Source organism: Phalaenopsis equestris, unplaced genomic scaffold (genome assembly GCF_001263595.1).
Source record: "Phalaenopsis equestris unplaced genomic scaffold, ASM126359v1 Scaffold000548, whole genome shotgun sequence".
Taxonomy (NCBI): Eukaryota; Viridiplantae; Streptophyta; class Magnoliopsida; order Asparagales; family Orchidaceae; genus Phalaenopsis; species Phalaenopsis equestris.
In genome coordinates, this window is record NW_018164988.1 from 225125 (window position 1) to 252037 (window position 26913).

The window sequence follows — 26913 nt, forward strand, 5'->3', positions numbered from 1 at the left end:
AAGTGGAAATCGTCGAGCATATATATATATATATATGCTGCGGAAAAGAAACTATAAATATTCTTTACGTATTCTATGGTAAGCATGCTCTGTGTGTCTTTTTTTGTTGTTGATCACAGCATGATTGAAGGAGGCATTGTGCAGTTTCTGATTGAAATTGATTTTATATTATATTTGTTTCATGCCTTCTTATAAGCGCACTTGTTTTTCACAATTTCATTAAGTACATGTCCTCTTATATAGCAAATTATGCCTTTGTTTCTGATATTTTCTAAATTATTCTTCAAGGCTGTTCATTTTTGGGGAAATAATTTGCTTTTCAGCCAAATGCATATTTCAATGATTCATGCTTCATCGGCTGTTGTGATTTTGGCCTGTGCATGCATGCAAAATGAAGCCCATAAGTTATTGGCTGCTTGTGGGAGAGAGAGAAAATGCTACTTTTGCGGTTTTATTTTAATCCTAGTTTCTATTTATTTAGATTTATGCATCTTCATTCTAAATAAATGGAAAATAAAGTTGTTATGAATTCTTGCCCCGCCAAACACCAAGAGAAAATTCCAAAGAACTCCTGCAGCTTTTGATCACCAAGAACACTAAGAACCTGCAAAGCTTTAAAGAATTGGACAGCCTTTCAATTCTTGCAGAGCCTCCAAGAAACGAACACCTGCCTGCAGGTTGCGATCTTGTTACCCTTTCTCTTCAAGAACCTTGGCTGCCGAAAGAGGAGGGGAGAAACAGGGAAAAGAAAACTGCAGGAAGAAAATGCGACAAGGACACAAACACAAGAATACAACAATTACGTGGTTCGGTCCATAGACCTACATCCACGGAGGGAATCAACTATCAATCCTCTAAAGCAAAGAAGAATTACAAGGCTTCCTTTTACATTAAGGAATGACCAATCCTCTTGATCTCTCTCCCTCGAAACTACCTCGATACAAGATCAAAGGCTCCTCCCTTAATTCTTGAAGCCTCTCCCTTTCTTCTCCTTCTTGGACAAATTTCCTTCCTCTTCTTGGTCTTCTTGGTCTCCTTATAGTGGCATCTCCCTTCTGCAAGCCTATCTTCTTCCCTTATAGTAGACTCCTTCCCCCTACAAGCCTATCTTCTCCCTTGTAGTCTTATTCCCCCTTCTCCTACAAGCCTCTCCCTCATCTATTTATAAATAAATGAGACCCCCCCAAGTAGACCATATAAGCTCACAAGGAAATCACAAGTATGCCATTACCATAATTAAGAGTCATATTAACAATTCTCCACCTTGAATCTTAATTATAAAACTTCATAATAGAGATTCCCTCCACCTGTCGCAACTGCACCTGCCGCAACTCTATCTGCGACAAAATTTGCGAACACCGCTGGTTGAGCACCACCTTTCGCAACTGCACATGTCGCAACTCCTGCGACAAACTTGCGAACACCGCTGGCTGAACACCACTTGTTGCAACTGCACTTGCTGCAACTACTGCGACAAAATTGCAAACTCCTGCCGCAACTGCACCTGTCGCAACTCCTGCGACAAACTTGCGGACTCCTGTCGTAACTCGTGCGACAAACTTGCTAACACCGTTCGTTGAGCACCACCTATCGCAACTGCACCTACCGCAACTCCTGCGACAAACTTGCGAACTCCGCTGGCCGAGCACCACCTGTCACAACTCCTGCAATAAACTTGCGAACTCCGCTGCTCGATACCTGCCGCAACTACTCGTGCAACAAACTTGCGAACACCGCTCGTCTAGCACCACCTGTCGTAACTGCACCTGCCGCAACTTCTGCGACAAACTTGCGAACTTCTGCCGCAACTGCACCCGTCGCAACTCCGGCGACAAACTTGCGAACACCTGCCGCAACTACACTTGTCGCACAAAAGCCTCAAGCAAAAGAAATTCCCAAGAAAATTAGGAGGGAATATTCCTTCATGCATTCATTCCACAACAAAGAAATATCCAATATTTCCTTTCTTCAGCTGCAGGAGATTCCTCAGATTCCTTTTCTTTTTCCAATAAGGATCCGCACAAGAAATATTCCTCCCCTTGATGCGTTCCTCTACTTTCAGCCAAAGAACCAAGGAAAGAAAAAACTTCTTTCTTTAGCTTTCAAGAAAAGATCAAACCCTGCCTCCCCTGCGAAATTTCCTCCCGCAGGATTCCCGGCGAACCCTACCGCGATGCACCTCCTGTTGCGCAAACTCTTCTGTTGAGCTTGCGTCGAAGCCTCCCAGGCAGAATTGCAAGGCGAATCCTTCTGTCGCGCAAAACTCTCCGGCTCTCCGAATCAGTTGCTGCTTGGTCCGATCCGCTCCGCCTGTCCGCAGAACTGCAGAAGCCTCTGTTCGCAAGCAGATCCTGAAGCGGATATCGTTCGAGCGGGCTTCTCCTGTCGAGAGATAATTCCGCAATTCCGAACCGAAGCCCCCTGCCGCGAATCCTTCTCCTGTCCGCAGTCTTCTTCGCCCGAACCTGTGGTTCCTGTAACTGCCGTCATCGCTCCGAATGACCGCCCAAAAAACTTCTTCTTGGGCCGAAGTCGTTCTTCCCGGTGAATTTCTCGATGTCGAATTCGGCAGTTGCCATTATCATGGCTGAAATTTCCACAGACGGCGCCAGTTGTTGTGAATTCTTGCCCCGCCAAACACCAAGAGAAAATTCCAAAGAACTCCTGCAGCTCTTGATCACCAAGAACACCAAGAACCTGCAAAGCTTTAAAGAACTGGACAACCTTTCAGTTTTTGCAGTGCCTCCAAGAAATGAACACCTGCCTGCAGGTTGTGATCTTGTTACCCTTTCTCTTCAAGAACATGGGCTGCCGAAAGAGGAGGGGAGAAACAGGAAAAAGAAAACTGCAGGAAAAAAATGCGACAATGACACAAACACAAGAACACAACAATTACGTGGTTCGGTCCATAGACCTACATCCACGGAGGGAATCAACTATCAATCCACTAAAGCAAAAAAGAATTACAAGACTTCCTTTTACATTGAGGAATGACCAATCCTCTTGATCTCTCTCCCTCGAAACTACCTCGATACAAGATCAAAGACTCCTCCCTTAATTCTTGAAGCCTCTCCCTTTCTTCTCCTTCTTGGACAAGTTTTCTTCCTCTTCTTGGTCTTCTTTCTATCTTCCTCCTTGTAGTGGCCTCTCCCTTCTCAAGCCTATCTTCTTCCTTTGTAGTAGGCTCCTCCCCCCTACAAGCCTATCTTCTCCCTTGTAGGCTTATTCCTCTTTCTCTTACAAGCCTCTTCCTCATCTATTTAGATGAGCCCCCCCCCAAGTAGACCGTAGAAGCTCACAAGGAAATCACGAGTATGCCATTACCATAATTAAGAGTCATATTATAACAAAAGTATCAATATAGGAAGGTTTCTGCATATGATAACGTACATTTATGAGTGATTAGTGAATAACTCTTATCATTTATTCAAGCTAACCGTTGATTTGCATTTTTCATAATATGAAATGATTCTTGGTCAATGTTTTATCCCTGCCCCTCCTCTCTCTCCTCTGATTAGCCAATCCAGAGCCATCTTGCAGTTCTTGCCACCCTTGTACCTCTTTTTGAGAAACCATGTCTACTTCCTCTCTCTAACTAGAAGACCATCACTGTCTCTCTCTCAATCTTTTCTTACCTGAGTCAAGGGAATAAGAAAGAGGGATTTGAGTTATAATTCTTTAAGAAGGGAGGAAGTAGTAAGGACGAACTAACTGGACAATGAAGATCAAATAATAAGTGGGTAACACGAGGCGAATTCCAAAAAAGAACAAGGATTAAGAGAGCTGTCTCCAATAGAAAACTTCTGCAATTTGGGTAAAACCAAATTTAGTTATGCTTTTGCATTGTCCCCCCCCCCCCCCCCCCTCAAAATGTAAAATTCTATCATAAAATGCCCATTATAGTAATCATAAAAGGATCTTTTCATTTTTTTTTTCACTGCAAAATTGTTAATGAATATACATTCATAGCCTTGTTACTTTAAATGTGTTGAAAAATCAATGCTTTCCATGACCCAAAATATTTGGAATATTCTACAAAGCCCTTACTTTGAGTGTTGACCATGACAGGAAGGTTGGTTTATTCAATTATTCTCCTTCATTCATCTTAAATTTTAGATCATTTTTGGCAGTAGAGCATAGATCATTACTTGTAGGTTGTGAAAGTGGAATATAGGTTAAGAAAATCTATGCTCACCCATGAATGGTTTCTAAAAATTGTGGTCAAATATGATATTAATAGAAAAGTTTACAATTACATAATGGGTTTTGAGCCGTTTTCTGTTTGTGAGCACGGTGTAATTTTTGAGATATTTTGAGGTGTTAGCATTAGAATCAACAAATAATCTCAATTAAGAAGTATTTTTTATTTTTTATCTTTTAGATTTGGTACATGTCTAACTGTAGCCAATGTCATAGTCACACTAACATGTATCCTCAACTTTACAGCACCAAGACCAACAAGTTTGAATGCTCTATTTATATTATAAACATAGCCACTAGAACAAGACTTATGATTGAAAGCCAACTCCTTATCAAAACACTATGGTATGCATAAGGTAAGTGAAGAATTTACTATTATTTTCATTTATCTTCACTAATCTCCAAAAGAGCAGCTTTAAATTTGAATTAGACTAATTTGCAACAACATTCACATTTGGTTATTCACCTTCATTATCATTGCCATATATATTCTACTTCAATGCATTACAACGTTTCATCATGTCATTGTTTTTTCAATAGAAGCGAGTCACATCCTTTTGTATTTGCTGAGATTTAGCTCTGCCACAAGTAGAAGTACTCCCTTTTTTAGAATTTATCTCCCAAATATTGTCTTTTTTTTTTTTGTTTTTTGCAATAGAAGAAAGCCACTTTTTGGTACATGCCCTGAGATCTTCCTCTACCACAATTAGAAGTGTGCACTTTCTTAGAATATGTCCCCCTAATCAATATTTGCTCGATCAGCTTTTGATCTGTTGCATCCTCAAGCTTAGCAAATTATCTCTAGAAAGAAGCAGATTTTTAATATCATGTAAGCTGATGGTATATTTATTATAAATACGGTGTTGCTAAATAGTTATAGAAGACAGGCAAAAAGTAACATAACTTGATAGTAAAGTATTATAAAAGGTGGGTAAAAAGAAACATAGCTCGATCGTTATCATTAATAATAAAATTTAAAAAAAGAATAAAAAAGCAGTCATACAAATATTGTTCAAATAAAAAATAATGGAATTGAATTCATGCAAATATTATTTGTAAGCATACCTTGCTGCGTGTGAATTATATACAGCCTTTGTTTTCGACCAAGTTTATTGGATAGCTTTTGTTCATGTACAAAAATCTACCTCAAGCCACAAATTATGCCACCTTTTCTTTTGGGATCTTCATCATAACATAGCTGAATCATTGTGAGTTTTTTCATCTATCTTTGCATTGGCTTCTTCACTCATGGCCTTAGGCATATGGGCATATATGATCTAGGAATATGATTTGGTCATTAAATTGTGGAAATATCAATGTTTATGTTCTGATTTCTCTGTAAACTTTTTTGAATGTGTTGGTTCTTTTATCACGATGTTGATGCTGAAAAGGATGTATTCAAATGCATGATTGGATAATCAATAAGCTACCATACTAGAGAAATAATGACGCTGGGAGCTAAACGATTGATTGAAATTCTGATTACAACAGAGTATAAGGATGAACTTCAATGTTTTTTTTATTTTTGGATAATTTCTATTTGAATTTTAAATCAGAATATGATAATTCCAATTGGATATATCGTTTAATTTTAACTTGTGTAGTTTGTTTTAGGCAGGCTTACTTCTTGATCGATTTTGTTTTAGGAAGTGGATTAGATTAATCCTTGCTGAAATTTTTTATTTGAAGGAGTGGAATTTCCGGGGAAAATGGTGGGAAAATCGATTAGCAGTCATAGAAGAAATTTTCTCCTTTCCCTATCTTCTCTTTTGTCATATTTTGTTCATCACATGAAGGCTTAGTTTCGTTCCTGTAGCTCACCACCGGGAATTGAAGCCTCTCCTTTATTTCTGATTGTGTGGCTGCCTTGTGAATCCCTTGCCGAGCTGCTGTCACCTTTTACCGGCTGCCTTGCTGAGTGCTCTGGTGCTGCTACTCTTATTCCTGTATGGCTACTGATTTCAGCTGTGGGAAGGCAAAAAAAGCAAGGTATGCAAGAAATACAGCCCACCAATAATTGAAGATTTTACGTCATATTAGCTTAGGAAGTCTAATTAGTTGCCATAAGTTGACTCTTCTTACTTCTTAGATATTCCCAATAGATTCGTTGGATGAATATGGTAAAGGACACTCACTGTCTGCCTTTATGCTATTGGCTCAATATGATTAATCTAAACTTTCATTAAAACGAGTTTGTTTAAATCATTTTGAGTGAAGTAATTCCTTTGATTTCTAGCCAAGGTTGATTGGACTAAAGAATGAATATAAGCTTAGCTTGAGTTAGCCTAAATTTTGATTTGGGTTTATGGATTGACCAATTGAAACAATTTTTGCTTCATTTGTTTAATTAAACTAGTCAAACTTACTTGGGTGAGCCAAGATGTGATTGAACCCAATTTATGTCTTGTTTAGCCACTTGTTTTGAGCTACTTGATTGGTGCATTAGATGTCAGTATAAGTTAGGCTAGTTCTACTTTAGGCCTAAATCAAGCTCCAAGCTTATGGTAAAGTTAGCTGGCTCAGATTTTTAGTGTATGATGATCCTTAAGGTTTAATGGAAGCCAAGTTGACATTGTGGGATCTTAGGGGATAATTAAGTTACAGTAGATTAGTCTAGTTTGAATTACTTTAGTTCAACTGTGGTTAAGTTTAAGTTAATTGGAAGTTGTCTAAAAACCACATTTTGTCTAAGTGAGCTGTGTGATGATCTATTCCACACATTAGAAATCATTGAGCTTAAGTGCTTGCCTTTTTATTAAAATTAGTTGGAACTTGAAGTAGGCTGAATAAGTTGTGCCATGCCAAATTTTTGGCTTAGTTTGATTTTAATGCCGATTTCAAGTTGATATTGAATCATATCCCGTCTCTTCAAATTGTCTCAAAATATTAATAATAAACATATTTTATATATGAATTGTTTCATACATACATAGATATATACACACACACACACACACACACACACACATACTTTAGGTGGCCTCTACTATTATAAAGTCCATTTTGGCCCACACACAGTCACATATATATATGTATATTCAAATTTTAATTTGGCTTGGCTTGGCTGAAAATCAGATTGGATGACTTCGAGTTGGTATTTGGGGACAGATTAACTTAGATTGAATTATTAACAACCCTACTTTAGGTGGCCTCTACTATTATAAAGTCCATTTGTATATATATGTATATATTTCTAGATTTATATGTTGGACTAAAAATTTGTCTTAGAAGAAAAAAAATTAATTGAGATCAATTGAGTCAAATTTAGGTGGCCTCTACTATTATAAAGTCCATTTTGGCCCTAGGCCTAGAGTGATTAGGTTTGGTTTAGTCAAATGAAGACCTCAACTTAAGTTTGACTATCTTGTCTTATCAATGCGGACTCTGTTTAATTAAAACTATATAAGAAAGTTGATTTTGATCTAAATGATGACTTATCATCATCATATTGGGCCTACAATAAGTGACTGACTCAAGTTCAGTGTGAGCCTATTGTAGTCTTTTAGGTTTATAGATTATTTTGGCCTTTTTGGAAGTTAACATGATGGCTTGTCATGAGTGAATCAACTTTGTATGGCAGTCTAAAAGGATGAAGGTTGCCCAAACTCAATAAACCTAGATGATGCATTAAAATTCAAGAGAGACCTTGAAAGCATTCTTAAGTTCTAAGATGGATCCATTGATACTGAAAGTGCACTCATTATTAAATTTTCATACCATATTTTCTTTTCCTCCAGAACCTTCACAAGAAACTAACACTTTTTTGCTTCCAGAAATCACAATACTTAGTAAAACTAATAAATTGTATCAAGACCACTAAAAAATGCACCCTATAACAGTCCACAAACGCCATTCATTTTGAAGACAGCTATCATGCTTTTGCAAACCTTAAGAATCTTGTCATCTTTAGAAAACTTGTATCATATATCATTGATATAAAAATATCATAACTATAGCTATTGTCATAGCCTTGTTATGATGCTTCCTCAACTTCATAGCTTCAAGAGACTCAAAACCAATGATATTATATGCAACTACTTTCTCTGTGGACAACATTTAAAATTGGTTTTATAAATGGAAAAAAAATTCCTCATTAACATACTTATGATATGAATATGTTGATAAGCATTCACTGCTATTTGCAGCTATCAGAAACCGAACGAAAATTATTTATGTTTGTAGTGGGCCAATCTACAAAAATGCTCGCATCCATTGAGTTATGCTTTTATTGTTTTCATCTACGCATTATTTTGTATATTACAATGCATGATAGTTTTTCTTTTATGTAATCATTTTTATTGCATTAAAACAAGCTTAATCTTTTTACCTACCACTAAGTTTACTTTTATCATGCTTACAAGTTTATCCTTTTGATGCCCGCCAGCCCTTCCCAGCGGAACCGGTCTAGGGAGGACCGGTTTGGATTGGCCAGCCCAAGCCAAAGCAGTGGGCGGCCGGTTTAAGTGGGACGACCCCATCACTTAATACAAGGTGCGATTCCAGCGCCCAGGCTGAAGTCACAAAGCTGCTACTCACATTTGGAAATTAAGGGGGATTTGGGAGGAAAACGTTTAGAAAGGATCTAGGGCAAGTATTTAGGAGGAGAAGGGGGCTAGGGTTTGTTTTCATGTTAGGTTTTGTGTTGGTTGCAGTTTTCTTTTTTTCCTTGTGGTGTTCTTAGCGACATCTAGGGTTGTGGGAGAGACAATCTACCTCTCGAACAATAGTTTATCATTGTATCTTGTTTTTTTTTTTCATAAGAGCAACCCTGATTTGAGTGTTGTCACATATCTATTGAAATTTTGTCGCTGTTAGCTTTCTGATTTTGGTTTCGGATCATATCAAATTTGTATTAGAGTAAGATCTTGGAGGGATGACAAAGATAGGGGATAGAAGAAAGGTTCGCCATCATTGATGACATGTTTTCTTCCATAGAGAGCCGATTGGAGGACAGGTTCGAGAGCATAGGAGAAATGTGGGAGATGATGAAAAAGCTCATGGAGATGCAATCCAAGGCCATGCCGACCGCTCTAGTTGCAAACCCTAACCAAGGGTTGATCAGAGAATTCTTGAACAGGTCAACAGGGAAGGAGATCAAACGAGGAGGGCATCATCTAGCACCAAAAGCATCCCTTTAGGACTCTGAGAGGAGGGGGAGTGAAAACTTGCGATGAAGGAGACTGGGTCTAAAATTAGAGGGATGGTGCAAGGGGCATGAAAGAGCATGAAGGAGGGAGGCTTTGACTGGAGGAGAGAGTTTCACACTAGACACATGAGGGCGAAATACCAGAGGAAGAGGAAGAGGAAGTTGAGGCAGAGATGCATGGTCCAAAAAACGGAAGATGTTGATTTTCGAAGGGGAACATGAAAGAGCATGAAGGAGGTAGGCTTTGACTGGAGGAGAGAGTTTCACACTAAACACATGAGGGCGAAATACCAGAGGAAGAGGAAGTTGAGGCAGAGATGCATGTCCAAAAAACGGAAGATGTTGATTTTCGAAGGGGAACATGCACATGGGTGGGTGTATCAGGTGGAGCGATACTTTGCATTCAATAGGTTAACTAAGGAAGAGAAGCTCATGGTGACAGGATTATGTTTGGAGGGAAAAGCTATAACGTGGGTTCAGTAGATGGAGGCAAGATATCCGATGCACTTGTGGGAGAAGTTTCATGTTGGAGCATTTCCAAGCTATTTTGGAAGGAGACCTGCACGAGCAATTCTATGCTTTGACTTAGGAGGGGACGATTACAAAATACAGGGAGAAGTTTGAGTTCTTGTCAGGGAGATTGAGCGATATTTTCTGCAGAATGACTGGAAGGAGACATATTGAAAGGCCTGAAGCTTGACATACGAGCAACCATTAACCTTTGAGATCACGTGGATTGAGAGAAATGACAAAACTCCCTTAGATGATGGAGGACAAGAAACAGGTGAAAAAAAACCAACAAAGACGGAAACATAGGAGGATTCTACAAGAATGCCTTGACAGCCATGACACCGAGGATCTAGGTGGTGTCATTTTAGAAAGAGACGTCGAAGGAGAAGAATAAGAGGACCCGTCTTGGGGGCAATTTCAAACACCTCACTGATGTAGAAGTGCAGGATAAAAGTGCAAAATGATTATGTTACCGCCTATGAGGAGACATGCCCCGGGCCATCTTTGCAAGGAGCGCACCATTCAGATCCTTTTAGTTCAGGAGAAGATAGAGGGTGAGGAATCAGAGGAAGATGTGGTGAATGAGGAGCATCTCCATTTGGATGTAGCAGAGGTATCTCTCAATTCAGTGGTGTCATGTACTCATAATCACACCATGAAAATGAGGGGGCAATCAAGGAACAACTGATTTTGGTGTTGGTGGATAGCAGAGCCACATAAGTTTATCTTAAATCAGGTCATGGATCAATTAGGTTTGGAGTTGGCCACTGCAGGGAGCTTATACGTCATGATGGGGACAGGGAAAGTGGAGAAAAGTATGGGAATTTGCAAAGGGTTGGTTCTAACACTGCATGACTTATAGGTGGTGTAAGACTTCCTTTTCTTGAATTTGGGTGGCACAGATGTGATTCTCAGGATGAAGTGACTGCAGACGCTCGGGTAGATGAAGGTGGACTGGAAATCCTTGATGATGGAGTTTCAGGTGGAGGGTAGGAATGTAATGCTGAGAGGAGATGTCAGTTTATGCAAAATCATGGTGTCGCTCAAAATCATGGTCAAGTTGATAGAGGAGCAGGGCTAGGCTATTTGGTGGAATTGCAGAGCATTGAAGAGATCCAAGATCCAGAGTTGGCAGAGTTTTTCGAAGGGGTCCAACAACTTCTATAGCTGTCTACGGATGTCTTTCAGCTTCTAAGCGAGTTATTACCCCCAAGGGAGCATGAGCATGCAAATACATTAAAGGAGGGTGCCCCTGATATCAGTGTTAGACCATACGAGTACACTCAGATTCAGAAGGATGAGATAGATGAGTTGATTTGAGAGATGCTCGAGGTTGGGGTTATCAAATCTATTATGAGCCCCTTCTTCAGTCCAATTCTGTTGGTGAAGAAAAAAGACGGTAGCTGGAGGTTCTGCATGTGCTATCGGGCCTGGAATAAGGAAATGATGCTGGATACAGTTCCTATTCATGTGATTGATGAGTTGCTAGATGAGCTTTATGGGGCAGTCATCTTCTCAAAAATCAGTCTTCAACCGAAATATCTCCATATCAAGATGAGACTAGTAGATGTGCACGACGGTGTTCAGGACACGTGAAGAGCATTATGAGTTCTTGGTGATGCTGTTTGGCCTCACTAATGTGCCGATCACATTTCAGTCCCTAATGAATAGGGTTTTGCAGCCTTACCTTAGAAATTTGTTTTGGCTTTCTTTGATGACATTCTGATCTATAGTCGTACAAAGATAGAACATGTGGAGCACATGAGGACAATATTTGAGAAGTTGAGAGAGCACAGTTGTACGCCAATTTGAAGAAATGTTCCTTTGCACAACTACTGGTAGAGTACCTTGAGCACGTGGTGACTAGGGCAGGAGTAGCAGTAGACCCATCCAAGATTAAGGCTATGGTGTACTGGCCTCAGGAGCTTGAAGGAGTTGAGGGGATTCCTAGGTCTTACCGGATGCTACCTAAAATCTGTGAAGGGATATGACATAATAGCATGACCACCGACAGATTAACTGAAGAAAGACAATTTCAAGTGGGGGGAAGCCGCAACACAGGCCTTCGAGCATTTGAAGAGGGCCATGATAAGTGTTCTAGCATTAGTACTTTCAGATATTAATGGAGCATTTGTGTTAGAGATAGATGCATCAGGGTACGGATTGAGAGCAGTACTCATGCAAGAATAACGACTGATTGTTCACTTTAGCCAGGTGCTCACCGCTAGGGCGGGGCTCAAGTAAGTTTACTAGCAGGAGTTAATGCCTATTGTCTTGGCCATTTAAAAGTGGCGACTCTACCTATTGGGATGACACTTTCTTGTCAGAACAGATCAAAGGATTGAAGTACCTGTTGGAGCAGAAGATGGTGATTGATGTGCATCAGAGGCGACTATCCAAGTTGTTGGGATATGATTTCGAGATTTAGTGCCGATCAGGGTTGGAGAATAAAGACTTAGATGCCCTGTCGAGAAAGAGGGAAGAGACTCAGTTGGCAGCCTTTTCAGTATCCTTGGTCTTCGATTGTGTAGCAATGAGACGGAAGATCAAGCAAGATGAAGGGTTGAGGAAAATGCGAGCAGAGTTGCTACAAGATCCAAACAGTCACCCATGATTCGAATTAGGGGGGGTGGGGAATTAAACTATCGTGTGCTGTTCGTGTTACCAAGGACATCGAAGTACATTTCGAGATTATTGCAGGAGTTTCACGACGGTGCAGTAGGGGAATATTCCGGGGTACGAAAGACCTACTGTCGTTATCGATAGAGCTTTACTGGATGGGGATGCACAGATATATGGAAGACATGGCGGCGTTGTGCGATGTGTACCTACGACATAACTACCAGACCACGGTGCCAGGAGGGTTGCTACAATCCCTAGCATTACCGAAGAAGGTTTGGGAGGAAATGACTATGGATTTATAGAGGGGTTGCCCCGATCAGTGGGGTTAACGATGATTTTGGTGGTCGTGGATCGCCTGAGCAAGTACGCACATTTCATTCCATTACGCCACCCCTATACGATGATCTCAGTGGCGACAATATTCATACAGAAAGTGGTTCGCTTGCACGAAATTCCATACTTGATTACATTAGATATAAATAGGGTGTTCCTCAGCCACTTTTGTAAGGAGTTGTTCAGGTTACAGGGAACAATCCTTATGAGGAACGCCGCATATTATCCTCGGACAGATGACCAGACACAGGTGGTCAATAGGAGCGTGGAGACATCTGTGTTGCTTTTTATTAGATACTCCAAAACTGGGGGCGAGGTGGATTGCATGGGCAAAATATTGGTATAATACCTCATACCATACTGTGACACATACCACCCCTCAAGATTTTGTATGGGCAGGATCCACCTCACCTGATACACTACGGGCATAGCGCCACACCGATATCAATTGTTGACTAGTACTTGAAGGAGAGGGACAGAGCATTGGCAAAAATTAAGAGAGATCTCAATATATCATGAAGAGGAAGGCGGATGGGCATAGGAGGGAGATACAATTCGAGCCCGGGGACAAGGTTCATTTAAAGCCGAGGCCTTGTGGGTAGAAGACATTGATGAGGAAGAACGAGAAACTTTATTTGCTATATTTTTGGACCTTATGAGATGATGAAATGCATTGGGGCAGTGGCCTACAGTTTGAGGCTACCACCATAATCAACAATACATCTTGTTTTTCATTTTTCTCAACTGAAGCGTCCTATTGGAGATCATACCCCTCGTTTTCACTACAACCGATGCTAATGGAGGACATGGAGGTGGTTCTGGAACCTGTAGAGGTTGAAGGAGTGCGTCGGGGTTGGTTGGAGCAAAGGATGCACTGATCAGATGAAAATATCTACAGACTATGAAGCTACGTGGGAACCTTCCAAAGTAATCCAAAAATAGATCCTATCTTTCCACCTTGAGGATAAGGTGCTTCTTTGGGAAGGGAGTGTTGATACGAGCTAGGCCTCCTCAGTAGAACTGGTCTAGGGAGGACCGGTCTGGACCGACAAGCCCAAGCTAAAGCAGCGGGCAGCCGGTTTAAGCGGGACAACCTCGTCACGCTTTATTGGGCGGGGCAAGAAATTAAGGGGGATTTTTTTTTGGGGGGGGGACTGCAGCTTTCTTTCTTTCCTTGTGGCATTCCTAGCGACTTGTAGGGTTGTCGGAGAGACAATCTACCTCTCAAACTGTAGTTCATCATTCTATCTTGTTTGTTATTTTTGTAAGAGCAACCCTCGTTTGACTTTTTCCACCTATCTATTGCAATTTCATCACTGTTGGCCTGGATCGTATCACCTTTCTCAGAAAATCTCCCCTAATCAATAAGTCTTTAGCTGATTTTTCATGCCATATGCCCTCAAGCTTAGCATTTACATATTTAGAAAGAAGTAAAATTTTCACAAATTAATTTTGTGATATATTTACCATTGTAAATGATCCCACGAAAGCACTGATAGGAGGAAGATAAAGAGCACAATAGTAACGAAATTTATTCTTCATCATCAACAATCATGTAAATATTTCTCAAATCACAAATAATGGAATTAGAGTTTATCTAGATATATGTCTTGATGAGCACGCTTTTCTGAATGCAAAGTAAATAAAATATCCATTTTTGACAAGTTTATGTACAAATTTCTAGCAAATTTTTTCATCATGTCTAAGAAGCCCTCACATGCTAAACATGCAATTGAATTATCTGAGTGAGACCTTTTTCATTTATCTTTCATGCATCTGGGCACGCTCCTTGACTTCATTGACAAGTCATTGCTGGACTCTGCACATCTTGTTTCTCGATTCTTCAAATCCATAGCAAAGTAATTATATTTGAGATCAAGCATTGGGGAACTTAACACGAGAACATTAAGATTTGTGTGGTTCAATTTAAATAAGTTAACGTCTATCCCTTCTCTATTTTCTCTAAATTTACATTAAATTTAGCAACAAATTTTGATCAAATCCCAAAACATAATTATCCTGAAAATGTCCATTATTTTGAGGAAATTAATATGAAATCAACAACAGCACCAACATGGCGGGTATAATGTTGTGTAGATTGATTATACCATTGGAGAATCAACTATTAAGTAACATTTGCTTGTTGACTACTATTGATTTGTTGAACTAAATGACGTCAAAGGAAGTGTTATGATCTAGGAGACTCTTACAGGCTCTTGGAGCTTTGTTAGTAAGTTATGTTGACCAGCAATGCTATTGTCAGCTATAGCCCAACCTGTTTTATCTCAGGCTGAATCTTATTAATAAAATATTGTATTTAGAAAGATGTATCAGTTGAAGTTATTTGAATGATATATTTTATGAGCAGGTGAAATAAAATATCGTATTTAAATATTTTATGGAATTAAACATGCTATCAGACAAGGAAAGATGGCACACAAACGCCTCTCGATTTATCTGATGACATAGGCTTGATAGGCACTTTTTTAGGTGAATTTACATACATACCACCCAATTGCTATATATTTACATATTTAACGCCTAAACTTTAATTTTTTACATTTATAGCACCTAAATGTTTCATACCACCATTTTAACTTAAAATAAAATGAAATACACATTTTCATGCATTGATAAGTTGGTATGTTGGTAAAAATTGAAGTTTTAAGTTTGTTAGTCATGGAGAATGTATCAAAACGATCCCTTGCCTTTTGGTAGGGGTCCATTTTAGTCCCAAATTCTATAAAAGTGTCAATTTAGTTATGAGACTCTTCTATTTAGGGATAAAATAGTCCTCGTTTGGACTATTTCAACTCATAAAAAGAGTATTATGACTAATTTGACACTTTGAAAGACTGTGGTACTAAAATGGCGCCATGTGAATAGCCAGGGAACTATTTGGAGACTTTACTAGTTAGACATGTAAATACACAAGGTTTAAGTTGTATATATATTAACCCTTCCTTCTTTTTTATATCGTGCATTCTATGACTTTATTTTTTCAAATCTATGCTTACATGCAGGAATGGAGTCTGGAAATCTCCGGAGGCAGCTGTTGTTTCAGATTTTCATCTTCCAATGCGCAGCCTTGAAGTTAAAAACAGGTATTGTTGGACATTTTCAAGAATTATTATCATTTTTATGATATGTGTATCTTATTTTCTTTCACATACTGCTAATTTCCTTTTTTTAACTCAATTGGGACCATGTGTCTATTCTTCCACTATTAATTTAAAGCGAAATTACATACATACCGCGCAATTCTTATGTATTTACATATCCAACACACAAACTTTAATATTTACACTTATAACTTCTTGGTGTCATAAACCTATGCATGAAAATGTATAGTTCAAAACTCAATTGGGACCATGTGTCTGTTCTTCCACTATTAATTTAAAGCGAAATTACATGCATACCGCACAATTCTTATGTATTTACATAGGTGTCATAAACCTATGCATGAAAATGTATAGTTCACTTTTAAAAAGATAATAATGGTGGTACTTTTAGCTGATGTTAAAGATTTGAATGCTATGCAACTAAATATGAATGTTTACCTGTTAAGATATGTAAATACATAAGAATGGCGTGGCATGCATAAAATGCCCCTAAATTAAAATTCTTCAAGGAATTTCAAGCACTTTTTTGATACTAATTAAATTTCTGGTTTTCTATTTCTTCTTTTGTTAAAAGTTTGTTTTTGAACTTCTCGAGTTTCTGTATGCTATGTGCCACTATACAGGACCTCTGTGGATGGCATAAAGGGTCTAAGATTAATCACAGCCATCAAGACCCCATACTTACCAGACGGCAGATTCGACCTCGAAGCCTTCGACGCCTTAATGCATACACAGATTATGAATGGTGCTGAAGGCGTAGTCGTGGGAGGCACGACAGGGGAAGGCCACCTTATGAGCTGGGACGAACACATCATGCTCATTGGACATACCGTCAACTGTTTCGGCGCTTCCATCAAAGTAATAGGGAACACTGGAAGCAACTCGACGAGGGAGGCGATCCACGCCACCGAACAAGGTTTCGCCGTCGGCATGCACGCCGCCCTTCACATTAATCCTTATTACGGCAAGACATCTCTCAAAGGTATTGTCTCCCATTTCGAAGCCGTTCTTTCCATGGGACCGACCATCATCTATAATGTACCTTCGAGAACCGGACAAGACATTCCTCCGACCGTCGTCGGTAAAATTTCGGCGAATCCAAACATGGCCGGCGTCAAGGAATGCGTCGGAAATGATCGAATAAAGGAATATGTGGGCGGAGGAATGGCGATCTGGAGCGGCAATGATGATGAGTGTCATGATGCTAGGTGGTCTTATGGTGCCGTCGGAGTCATATCGGTGACGAGCAATCTCGTTCCGGGTCTGATGCACGAGCTGATGTTCGGAGGGAAGAACACGTCACTGAATTCGAAGGTGATGCCGCTGGTTAAGTGGCTTTTCGGTGAGCCGAATCCCATTGGTCTTAATACCGCACTGGCGCAGCTCGGGGTGATCCGGCCTGTGTTTAGACTCCCATATGTTCCTCTTCCTGTTGAGAAGAGAATTGAGTTTGTGAGGTTGGTGGAGGAGATTGGAAGGGAGCATTTTGTTGGGGATGGAGAGGTGAAGGTTCTTGATGATGATGAATTTGTTTTGGTGGGTCGATATTAGTTATGATGATGATGTGATGATGATGATGATGATGATGATGGTGAGTATTTATTTATATGACTATTTTGGAATTGTAGTTTCCAATTGCTCATAGCAATGTTTCCTTTGCATCTAGTATTGTTATGGGGCATTTACATACATAACATATAATTTATTTGTAGGCATAATTACATTAATATCATCCGAAATATTGTTATTTATAAAATCTAACATCTAGATTCTGAGTGATATTTTTGAACTACTGAATTGATGTATTTATGCGCGTCACGATCAAGCCATTGAGAATTTCATAAAAATGAAAAATATGAGTTCGGTTTCTGACATGATTCACGAATTTAGATATTAGAGCGAGAATTTGAAAAATGTATGGCGGCGCTAGATTTAGAAATAACAACGTTTAATGTGCTATTATGTATGTAACAGCCCTTTTTTATTTATGCATCTAAAATCTAAACTTTGATTTTTATGTGCATAACGGTCAAGTTTCTTACATCACTCAAAAAAATGTGAGTGTTACTAGTTTTCAAGTGAAATATGCATTTTACTGCATGAATAAAGTGGTATAACTGAAAATTAAATTGTTGGTATTAGATTTGTAAATACATAAGAATTTTGCTGTATGTACGTAAATATATACAACATAATTTGTATGTATTTATATATCTAACACCTAAACTTTAATTTCTATATTTATGACATTCAAAATTTGTAGCTATTTAAAATTAAAAGTGCAATATGCATCAGAACTGTGGGGTATGTATAGCAGTGCTTAGAAATAAGGTTAAGAATGTCAAAGGGCTGCTCTTGCCGGACATCTTTTAGGGGCATTTACATACATAACCACCAAATTCCTTAATATTTGCATGGCCCAAAATTTTTTTATTGCATAAAAAATGCCACAATTTTTATTTTTAAAAGTAAAATATACATTTTCATGTTTAGTTTAGGGGATATATATATGTAAAAATTAGCATAAATGTTAGATATGTAAATAAATAAAAATTTAGTGGTATGTACGCAAATCTTCCTTTTTTTTTTTCAATTGAAAATCTCAGGCAGCAATAGGGCTGTCAAAAAAGATTGTTGTTCGCGAACAGTTTGTATTCGGTTCGTCAATGAGTTCGTATTCGATTTATCCGATAAGTAAACGGGACAAACGTGAACAAATTTTCTTCGTTCGGTTAGTCAAACGAACCAAACACAAACAGTGATGTGTTCATTTGTGTTCGAATCGTTATCATTCAAAATATAAAATAATTTAAAATAATTATATATATATATATATATATAAATTTAAAAAAATTAAATTTTATAAATTATAATATATAATAAATTAATAATAATAAAATATTACTTCACGAACAATTTCAAACACGAGCTCATTTCAAACAAACTAAATTTCAAACGAACCGAACACAAACACAAACTCTGTTAGTTCGTGTTTGGTTCATTTACACCCCTGGGCAGCAAACCACAGAATTGTTTGTTTAGTTTATTGTGAGAATTGAGAGCCAAAGCCTGCAAATTGTTTAAAATAAGTAAATAAAAGTATAAATGGGGCCAATTGAAGAGACAAAATAAAAGATTTATGGTAAAGAACTGATTTTTACGTGCGAGGACAAAAATGCAATAATTAGATTAGTCCATCCAAAATGAAGTTACATCAAACTCTTAATTAATTGTGATTATTGGTCCCAAGGACCCAAAAGGAGTATATGCGAGTACAAAAAATGCAATAATTAGATTAGTCAATCCAAGATGAAAGTTACATCAAACTCTTAATTATTTGTGATTATTGGTCCCAAGGACCCAAAAGGAGTATTTAGTATGTTATCTTCTAAGCATGTACTAATAAGTAGGCTGAATACGAAGCCCTGATTTTGAGATTAGAAGTTTTCATCGTGATAAATATAAGGAGAATCAAGGTGTATGTAGATTCTCGAATTATGATTCACTAGGTCATAAGAACTTACAAAGTCCTCAAACCTAATCTTTCATTTTATTATAAAAGCATCATGACTTTGCTTGAGGATATCTCTGATGTGACACTAGTTATGATTTCCCGCTATCTTGATAACAAAGTTAGGTTATTCCATGCTAGCTAAGGAGCTATCTAATAGTAATGGAGGCTACATGACAGTTGTTATCTAAGATGAGATAGAAGGGTTCTATCCCCGACATGTTTTGAATCTCCTAAGGTTGATCCCTTAGGTGAACAAAGTATAGTACATGTGGCTTTCGATGAATCTGATGATGATTGGCGATAAGTCAACATTATATTTTTTGACAGAAGGGAGACCTTTTAAGGATTGCTTTCTAGCAGCTCAAATCTAGAAAAGAGTTATATCATTCGCCATCATAGATGATATATTGTACTGATGCTCATTGAACCAGATATGGTTGACAATGTCTAGAAAACCATTTTAAATGCTATAGGCTACAAAGTTCTGTCATAAAGTTAAGGTGATAAACTCATGCCATACTTTGGATAGAAATTTCTCTCGTTAACTCTATTAAAAAGACTATTATAGCCTTCTAGCAGAAGCATTTTGTTCTTTCCTGATCTCCCTCCAACTTTGGCTTATCCTTTCCCTCCTCTCCTACTACTCCGCTTTCCCACCACTGACTTCGACATCGCTGACGACCACCGATTTAAACACTACCGACAATAGAGAATGGGCTAGTTCCTCCTCCAAAAATGGGCCTCCGACAACCGGTCATCGCAATCGGCGTAACGGACGTTGAAGCTCGACCATATTGTAATTGATAAAGATTATTTTGGACAATTTAAATGTTATCAACAGTGGAACGCCGGGCGGCAGGCAAGAAATTAGGGAGATCCGATGTTCTTAAATGGTGAAGAAATGCCATTGAGTTTGTTGCAACTTACTCTAACGCGACGTACCAAACAAACAAGAGCGTTCTGTCTCCGTTCTTTGCGACGGAACTAAGCTCCACCTGGCTCTCAAACGAAGCCAAAGTTGAAACAAAAAATTCACAGGCGATGTATATGAGGGTAGATGTGGCTCTCATCAATCAAATCCAAAAATAAAAAAAAAAAAATTAAGAATTCTGACTATTATTGGCCTTCGATGACCATTGATTATATGGAGTACACCAAGAGATGTCATCAATGCTAGATTTAAATTCCAATGCTTCTTTAACCTCCAAATAAACAATTGCATCATGGCATTTTCAGGCTTGAAGAACTGATATTATAAGCCTCATTTGAGATTCCTCACCAGAGGCTGAGAACTGGCCATAACATAATCACACGAAGCATCCTGAAAGATCTTCTCATCACATCGTAAGCTACCCATCAGATTACAATGATTCATCCTTTGCTCGATAGCCTAATCTTGCTCTGCCGATAAGACTTCCTTAACTGAGGATCAATAGTCAACAATCAAACTAGCATAACCGACCAACAAAGCCAAGCTGATCGACAAGTCTTGTCGACCCTAAGACCAACAAAGCCAAGCTGATCGACAAGTCTTGCCGACCCTAAGACCAACAAAGGTTGACCGACAAAGCCAAGTCAACACAGTCAAACAAATAGGACTTGTCGAACCAGAAATAACCGATTACAACAACCAAGTCATAGGGGTGCTCAAACCGAAGGTCTGTACATGTCCTGCAATTAAAGCAGGGGCATACATGTAATTTCATATATTGTACCCTCATACTCAATAAATAGGGAAATCATTTCATGAGAAATAACTAATCAAGAATTCATACTACTACTCATTACAGTGCATTCCTCTTTCCACTTCTCTCTCTCCTGTCTTACATTCTATTCCTTGGATGCAATTCACGAACAAATAAAGATTAAATATTACAATCTATTAAGAAAAGCCTATAATTAAATAATCATTTTTTTATCTATCCATCCATTTGAATCTAGAACTTCTTTCAAATACATTTTCATAATTTAATTAGAATATAATACCACTCTTCAAAAATGTTTATAATTTTATCCTTTCTAGACAGCTCCTCTCGTCATCCTCTATATAAATATACATAAAGATGCGGGCAACCGGGCCTATTACTGTTTGCTTTAGAGAGAGAAGCAACCAGCTGCAATTTTAAATACTGGTTTAGACGGAGCACGGCCGTCGATGAAGAAACCTCCATTCGTCCCCAACCGATCTCCTCGATGCATCTCTTGGCGTCTTCTTCCACGTCTCTTTCTCAATCGCTTTCTTATTGCGAAACTCCATGGCCGATAAGATCCCGGAGACTTGCAGCTGATCGTGAGCAATCACGGTGCTTTTCTGAAGCAAGGCTCAGCTTCCCTCCAACCCCTTCATGGTATTTTTTATTGCTCTACTTTGAGATACACGGTTTCGTTTCTCCGGAGGAGTCTTTAGGGCTCCGCGACGTTGGCGTGAAGCGAAGGGGAAATTTAAAAATGACGTTATTTGGTTTCTCTTCTACTTCAATCTTATCGGGGATCGAGGCCTGATTGTCTACCCGAACAATTAATATCCGTTACTACGCTTGTTTGAAGTTTGCATTTCTGAGGTCGTTGAGCTTGTGCGGAATTGATGAATTTTCCGTCGGAGGCCATCGTTGATATCATTATTGCCCATTCGAGGAGGGGAACGGGGGATGCTAATGGGGATTATGTGAGATTGGCGCGGTCTGATGATGTAGTAGTAGGGTTGGAAGCTCAATTAAGTGCAACACAATGGGAGAAATTTCTGTGGTGGACGAAGGTGGTTTTCTTGTGTGTTTTTCTGGGAACGGTTACCGCAGCTATTGTGTTCTTTCTTGGCCCGGTGCTCATACGAAAGGTCTGTCCCCTTTATCTTTATATGATTATTATTTTTATTTATTTAAACTTGAAGAAGCTACTGCAATGGAAGTAGGGATGCGGATGCAAACGAAGCAACCGAAATTAGCTAGGCCTTGTTCAAGCTTGAGCTTATTTATAAAATTCGAGCTCGAACTATTTAAGCTTTTGTGTTTATGATGAAGTTAGTTCATTTGTCATTTTGATTGTTTGAGTTTAGTTTATGTTCATTTCATATGATGATGATCGAGTCATTATTGAGCAGATTAACTAGTTGGTTTATCAGACATGTTAACGGGTAGTGCTATCGAGCCACTTAATTTCAATTTAAATAATCTTTATCGAGTAAATTAAAATTTGCACTTATTTTCTAATCAAATGAGTCTTATAAAACAAACAAATGAGTAGTATGATTGAGCTACTTATTTCTATCATAGAGTTACTTGTTTAACTTACAAAAATAAACGATCTACTAAATAAATAACCAAACTAAGCATATAACTGCGGAAATTAAATAAACAGCTGATCAAATCAATTTTTATCTTATTTTATGTAATATGAATTAAAATTTTCATTTAATTTAATATAAATGAATTTTAAATTGAGCTTTAATTAAGTTTGCTCACAAGCTTTAAATTAAAATTTAATTGATCGAATTCATAAGCATTAAATCGAGCTTATTTGCGTGCTTATTCATAAATTTTAAATGAAACATTTCATCAAGTTTCTTAACGTGCTTGTTCACGAGCTATAAATGATATTGCACACAAATGGAAATGAATCAAAATTTGGTCAAGTTTATTTAATTAACAATTGAGTATTTATAAAAATTTTTAAACTTGTTCAATTAGTTAATCAAAAGAATGCGAATGGGCTCTTCTCAAGCTGAGCTATGAGTAGCTTATCAAACGCTCGGTTCATTTGTGGTCTTATGAGTATTTTCTTATAAACTTTTGCAGACATTTTTTGTAAAATGACTAATAAATTGCTTCTATTTGAGAGAAGTGTTTTGCTTTAAACTTTCAATCATCCTCATGAAATTCCTGTTTTTTTAAATGCTTTTTTTTGTGCTGCACAAGAAAAAGGACAATGCTTTTCTTATAAAATCTATCTCACTAATTGCTTAGATTTTAGAAGTTTGGAGCTTGAAGCTTAGCCTGAAAGACCAGTTAAAAGTTCCCAAGTAGAAAAGTGCATTCAAACATATTTAACCATACTTGTTTTTAATTTTAATTTTTTATTACAATGCTATTACAAAGATTCGTTGCCATTTAGATTTTGCTTAAAATTTTTTTACTTGTCATTTTGTATTGTGTTGCATATTGTGCCATAGGGGTGGTGGTTTTACTGATGCAGTGTTAATGAATAAAATATTTTGCTGAAGGTTTTTTGTTTTTTCTTCTCATGCAATATTCTCTTGTGGATATTTGCAGGTGTTTGTTCCTATTCTGAATTGGGAATCAACAACATTTAGTACTCCAATTCTTGGGTTCTTACTTTTTGCTTCAATTGCATTATTTCCTGTTATATTGCTACCTTCTTCACCTTCTATGTGGATTGCTGGAATGACATTTGGCTATGGTTATGGATCTCTACTGATAATGTCAGGCGCAATTATTGGCATGTCAATTCCATATTTCATTGGTTCTTCTTTTCGGAGCAGAATACATGTTTGTTCTTTGCTTTCCAATTCCTTTTTCTTTCGGTTATGTTTGAGGCTCTGATTCTCTTACGTTTTTTTCTTGCGCATTAATTACTATTTTTTTCATAAATACAGAAATTGCTGAAGAGATGGCCAAAGGAATCAACAATCTTCAGATTAGCTGGTGCAGGAAATTGGCTTCATCAATTTCATGCTGTTGCATTGATAAGGATCTCTCCATTTCCATATATTATTTTCAACTATGCATCTGTGGCAACAAATGTGAGCTATTGTCCCTACATATGTGGATCTCTGGTAGGGATAGTGCCAGAGATTTTTATAACAATTTACAGGTTTGAATGATCTTCATAAACCTTATGTTGAATTGGTTATTTTTTTCAGCTGTTATATTCTGCCTTCTTTTTTTCTAAAACCAAATTTTAACATTTTAATCTTTTGTTTTTTTTGGTGGAAGAATTTGAATCTTGAACCTCTACTGTATAGATTAAAGGCAACGACACTCGACTAAATTGCTGGCGTTTGCTCCAAATTTCCTCCTTTTGATCTTGCTTAGGTGGTTCAGATTTATTTTGCTTGAGCAAAAAATAGATTTGGTCATGAATATTGATAGCATTGTTTTTGTTTTCATGATAAATTGTTCAATATATGGTCGTCAAGTTGGATAAAATGCGTGTCTTTTGGGAAATGGAATGGTTGATCTAATGGAAAATGCATAAAATAGAAGGAAAGACTATACGTTAATATCCCTCACCCTGAATCTTGGATTCACTTAAAAGAAGATATTCTTTTTTATCCATTTTTGGGAGTTACCACTGTACACTTGCTTTTCTCTAGGCTTGACGGCCACACTTGATTGTGCTAGCTATCTCGTGTTTCCTCTGGTGATCCTACTCACATTCTCGTATGATTGGCTCGTTTCATTGTTGGGATGGAAATTAAACATTGGGCTTCGATCAATTAGAAATCAAAATCATACCATGGAATAAGATCACACCACATCGGGAAATTTGGAATAAAATTTTGAACATAAGCACAACAAAACAATCCCAAAAAAGCGCACCAAGATTTACGTGGAAAAACCAGAGAATGAGAAAAAAACCACGGAGCTACACCACAAATGATTTCCACTATAAAAATCAGAATTATACGGAGATACACTCAGATCAATTCTTTACAAGCACAAAAACTTACAGAACTTTGTTCTAAATCTTCATCTCGATGTCACAAGAGAAAGCCTTTGCTTTGAAATTACTCTCTCGACAATCCACCTTCTTGAAAAGTCCTTGTTAAGAAACACCGCACGGGAGAGTTTTACCTTTGCCGCTTGAATCAAGACTTAACAACTAAAAAGGAGAGAAACCAACTCCGGCGTAGTCTTTTACGAGAGTGCCTAGCCTAAGGGCAAATTTTTCTTTTGTATGCCTAAGGGCAATTTAGCCTTTTATTATTATTATTATTATTGGGTATAAATAAGCTTGTTTTGTCTAGGGTTAGTTTTTTTGCATGAGATTGAGTTGTGAGTCTTTAGTTCTAGGCTTTGGGAGAGATTTACTACCTCTTGAATTGTAGGAATTGGGAGAGACTGCCTATCGCTCAAATTGTAGGTGTTTATCTTTGTTTTCTTGTTGAGTTATTTAATTTACTAAAGAAATATTTTATTTGTTCTAATTTTTCTAAAAAAACATGCCATTTTTGTGATCGAACCGTATCATAGTCACGTCGTCATCGGCATAATTATTTCGATCGCTCGGCAAGAAAGCCCGGAATGGAGCTAACTTATAGCTGTTTGAGGCGTCGCCATGCTCAAGCGCAGGAGCGCCACTTTGAGCAGCGCAGAAGCACCCCTTAGGGTGCTGCGGGCTCCATACTCCAACATTCACTGCTCACAATCCTTATCACATTCACCGTCCAATCCTCTTCAGAGGACCCTCGCTTTGCTCTGCTTGCATGTAGGCAACAACTTTAACCAAACTAATATATGCACGCAACAACATTGACTCATTCTCCACTGATTAAATTCAGCTTCAGATGAATAATGTCTGCAAATTAATGAATTTAGCTAATCCATGTCTGAATCTGCAGTGGAAGGTTGCTGCGGAGCTTCGCAGTTGCATCCGACGGTGGAGATTTTCTGTCCTTGCAACAGATCATCTATGATTCGGTCGGCTTCTGTGCCGCCCTGACTGCCACCATTGCCATCACCATTTATTCCAAGAGGACTCTCCACACTCTCCAGGTAATGGATGAGCTCAACTAATTCCCTCCATTTAAGAGCATCATGAGATCCTAACATCACATTGCATGCATACCACCCAATTCCTAAGCATCTACATATCTAACACATAAACTTTACTCTTTACATTTATACCCCGCAAGTGAAGTTTAGGTGTTTAGATATGTAAATACATATGAATCAAGCAATATGCATGTAAATTGCCTAATTCTATATTATGTTTATAGATTTGTTCACCATTTATGCATTGAATCTCTGTAAGAAGAATTTTCACCATTTAGACAATGTGTTTACAACTTTGTATTTGTGGTTTTCTTATTATTTTTTTATTTATTTTTTTTTTAGGTTTGTTTAGAACATTTATTTTTGCTGTATTTCACATTATGTAATTTAAAATATTGATATTTTTTATGTGTTAGAGAGAGATTTTGGTGTTGTAAATGTAACAAGTAAAGTTTAGTTTTCTAAACCTGTTTACAACCCAATTTGTACATAAGTTAAGCTAAACCTGGTTTAAGAGCTTTTGGTTGTACAATTCATTTTGAATGGTCAAAATTATTTCTTTGTTCATAATATGTATGTATGTATTAGGGGTGTAAACGAGATCGCTCGTGTTCGGCTCGTTTATGTTTCGAGCTGAAAATGTGTGTTCTTGTTCGGCTCGTTTGCTTAAGGAGCTGAACACGAGCTGTTCACGAACAAAGAGTTGTTTTGGCAACCCTAATCACGTAGGAATAA

At 38.0% G+C, this 26913-nt stretch overlaps 2 protein-coding genes across 3 annotated transcripts in view; both read left to right on the forward strand.

Moving 5' to 3' along the window:
* LOC110029096 (4-hydroxy-tetrahydrodipicolinate synthase 2, chloroplastic-like) overlaps nucleotides 1–17657 on the forward strand; it is an 18313-nt gene extending 656 nt beyond the window's left edge. Inside the window, exons 1-3 of one of the 2 annotated variants that reach the window (XM_020731223.1) lie at nucleotides 4484–4556; nucleotides 15835–15915; nucleotides 16557–17657. In XM_020731223.1, coding sequence (XP_020586882.1) covers nucleotides 4543–4556; nucleotides 15835–15915; nucleotides 16557–17484 — 1023 coding nt within the window. In that variant the 5' untranslated portion in view covers nucleotides 4484–4542 and the 3' untranslated portion in view covers nucleotides 17485–17657. Of the gene's footprint in view, nucleotides 1–4483; nucleotides 4557–15834; nucleotides 15916–16556 lie in introns of those variants that run through there. The other variant, XM_020731222.1, reaches the window with a different exon arrangement.
* Nucleotides 17658–21527: 3870 nt separating this feature from the next.
* LOC110029097 lies at nucleotides 21528–26304 on the forward strand. Its single transcript, XM_020731224.1, has 4 exons — nucleotides 21528–22280; nucleotides 23713–23949; nucleotides 24057–24274; nucleotides 26025–26304. Exons 1-4 carry the CDS (start codon nucleotides 22032–22034, stop codon nucleotides 26197–26199), a joined length of 879 nt encoding a protein of 292 aa, XP_020586883.1. The 5' UTR covers nucleotides 21528–22031; the 3' UTR covers nucleotides 26200–26304.
* The last annotated feature ends 609 nt before the right edge of the window (nucleotides 26305–26913 follow it).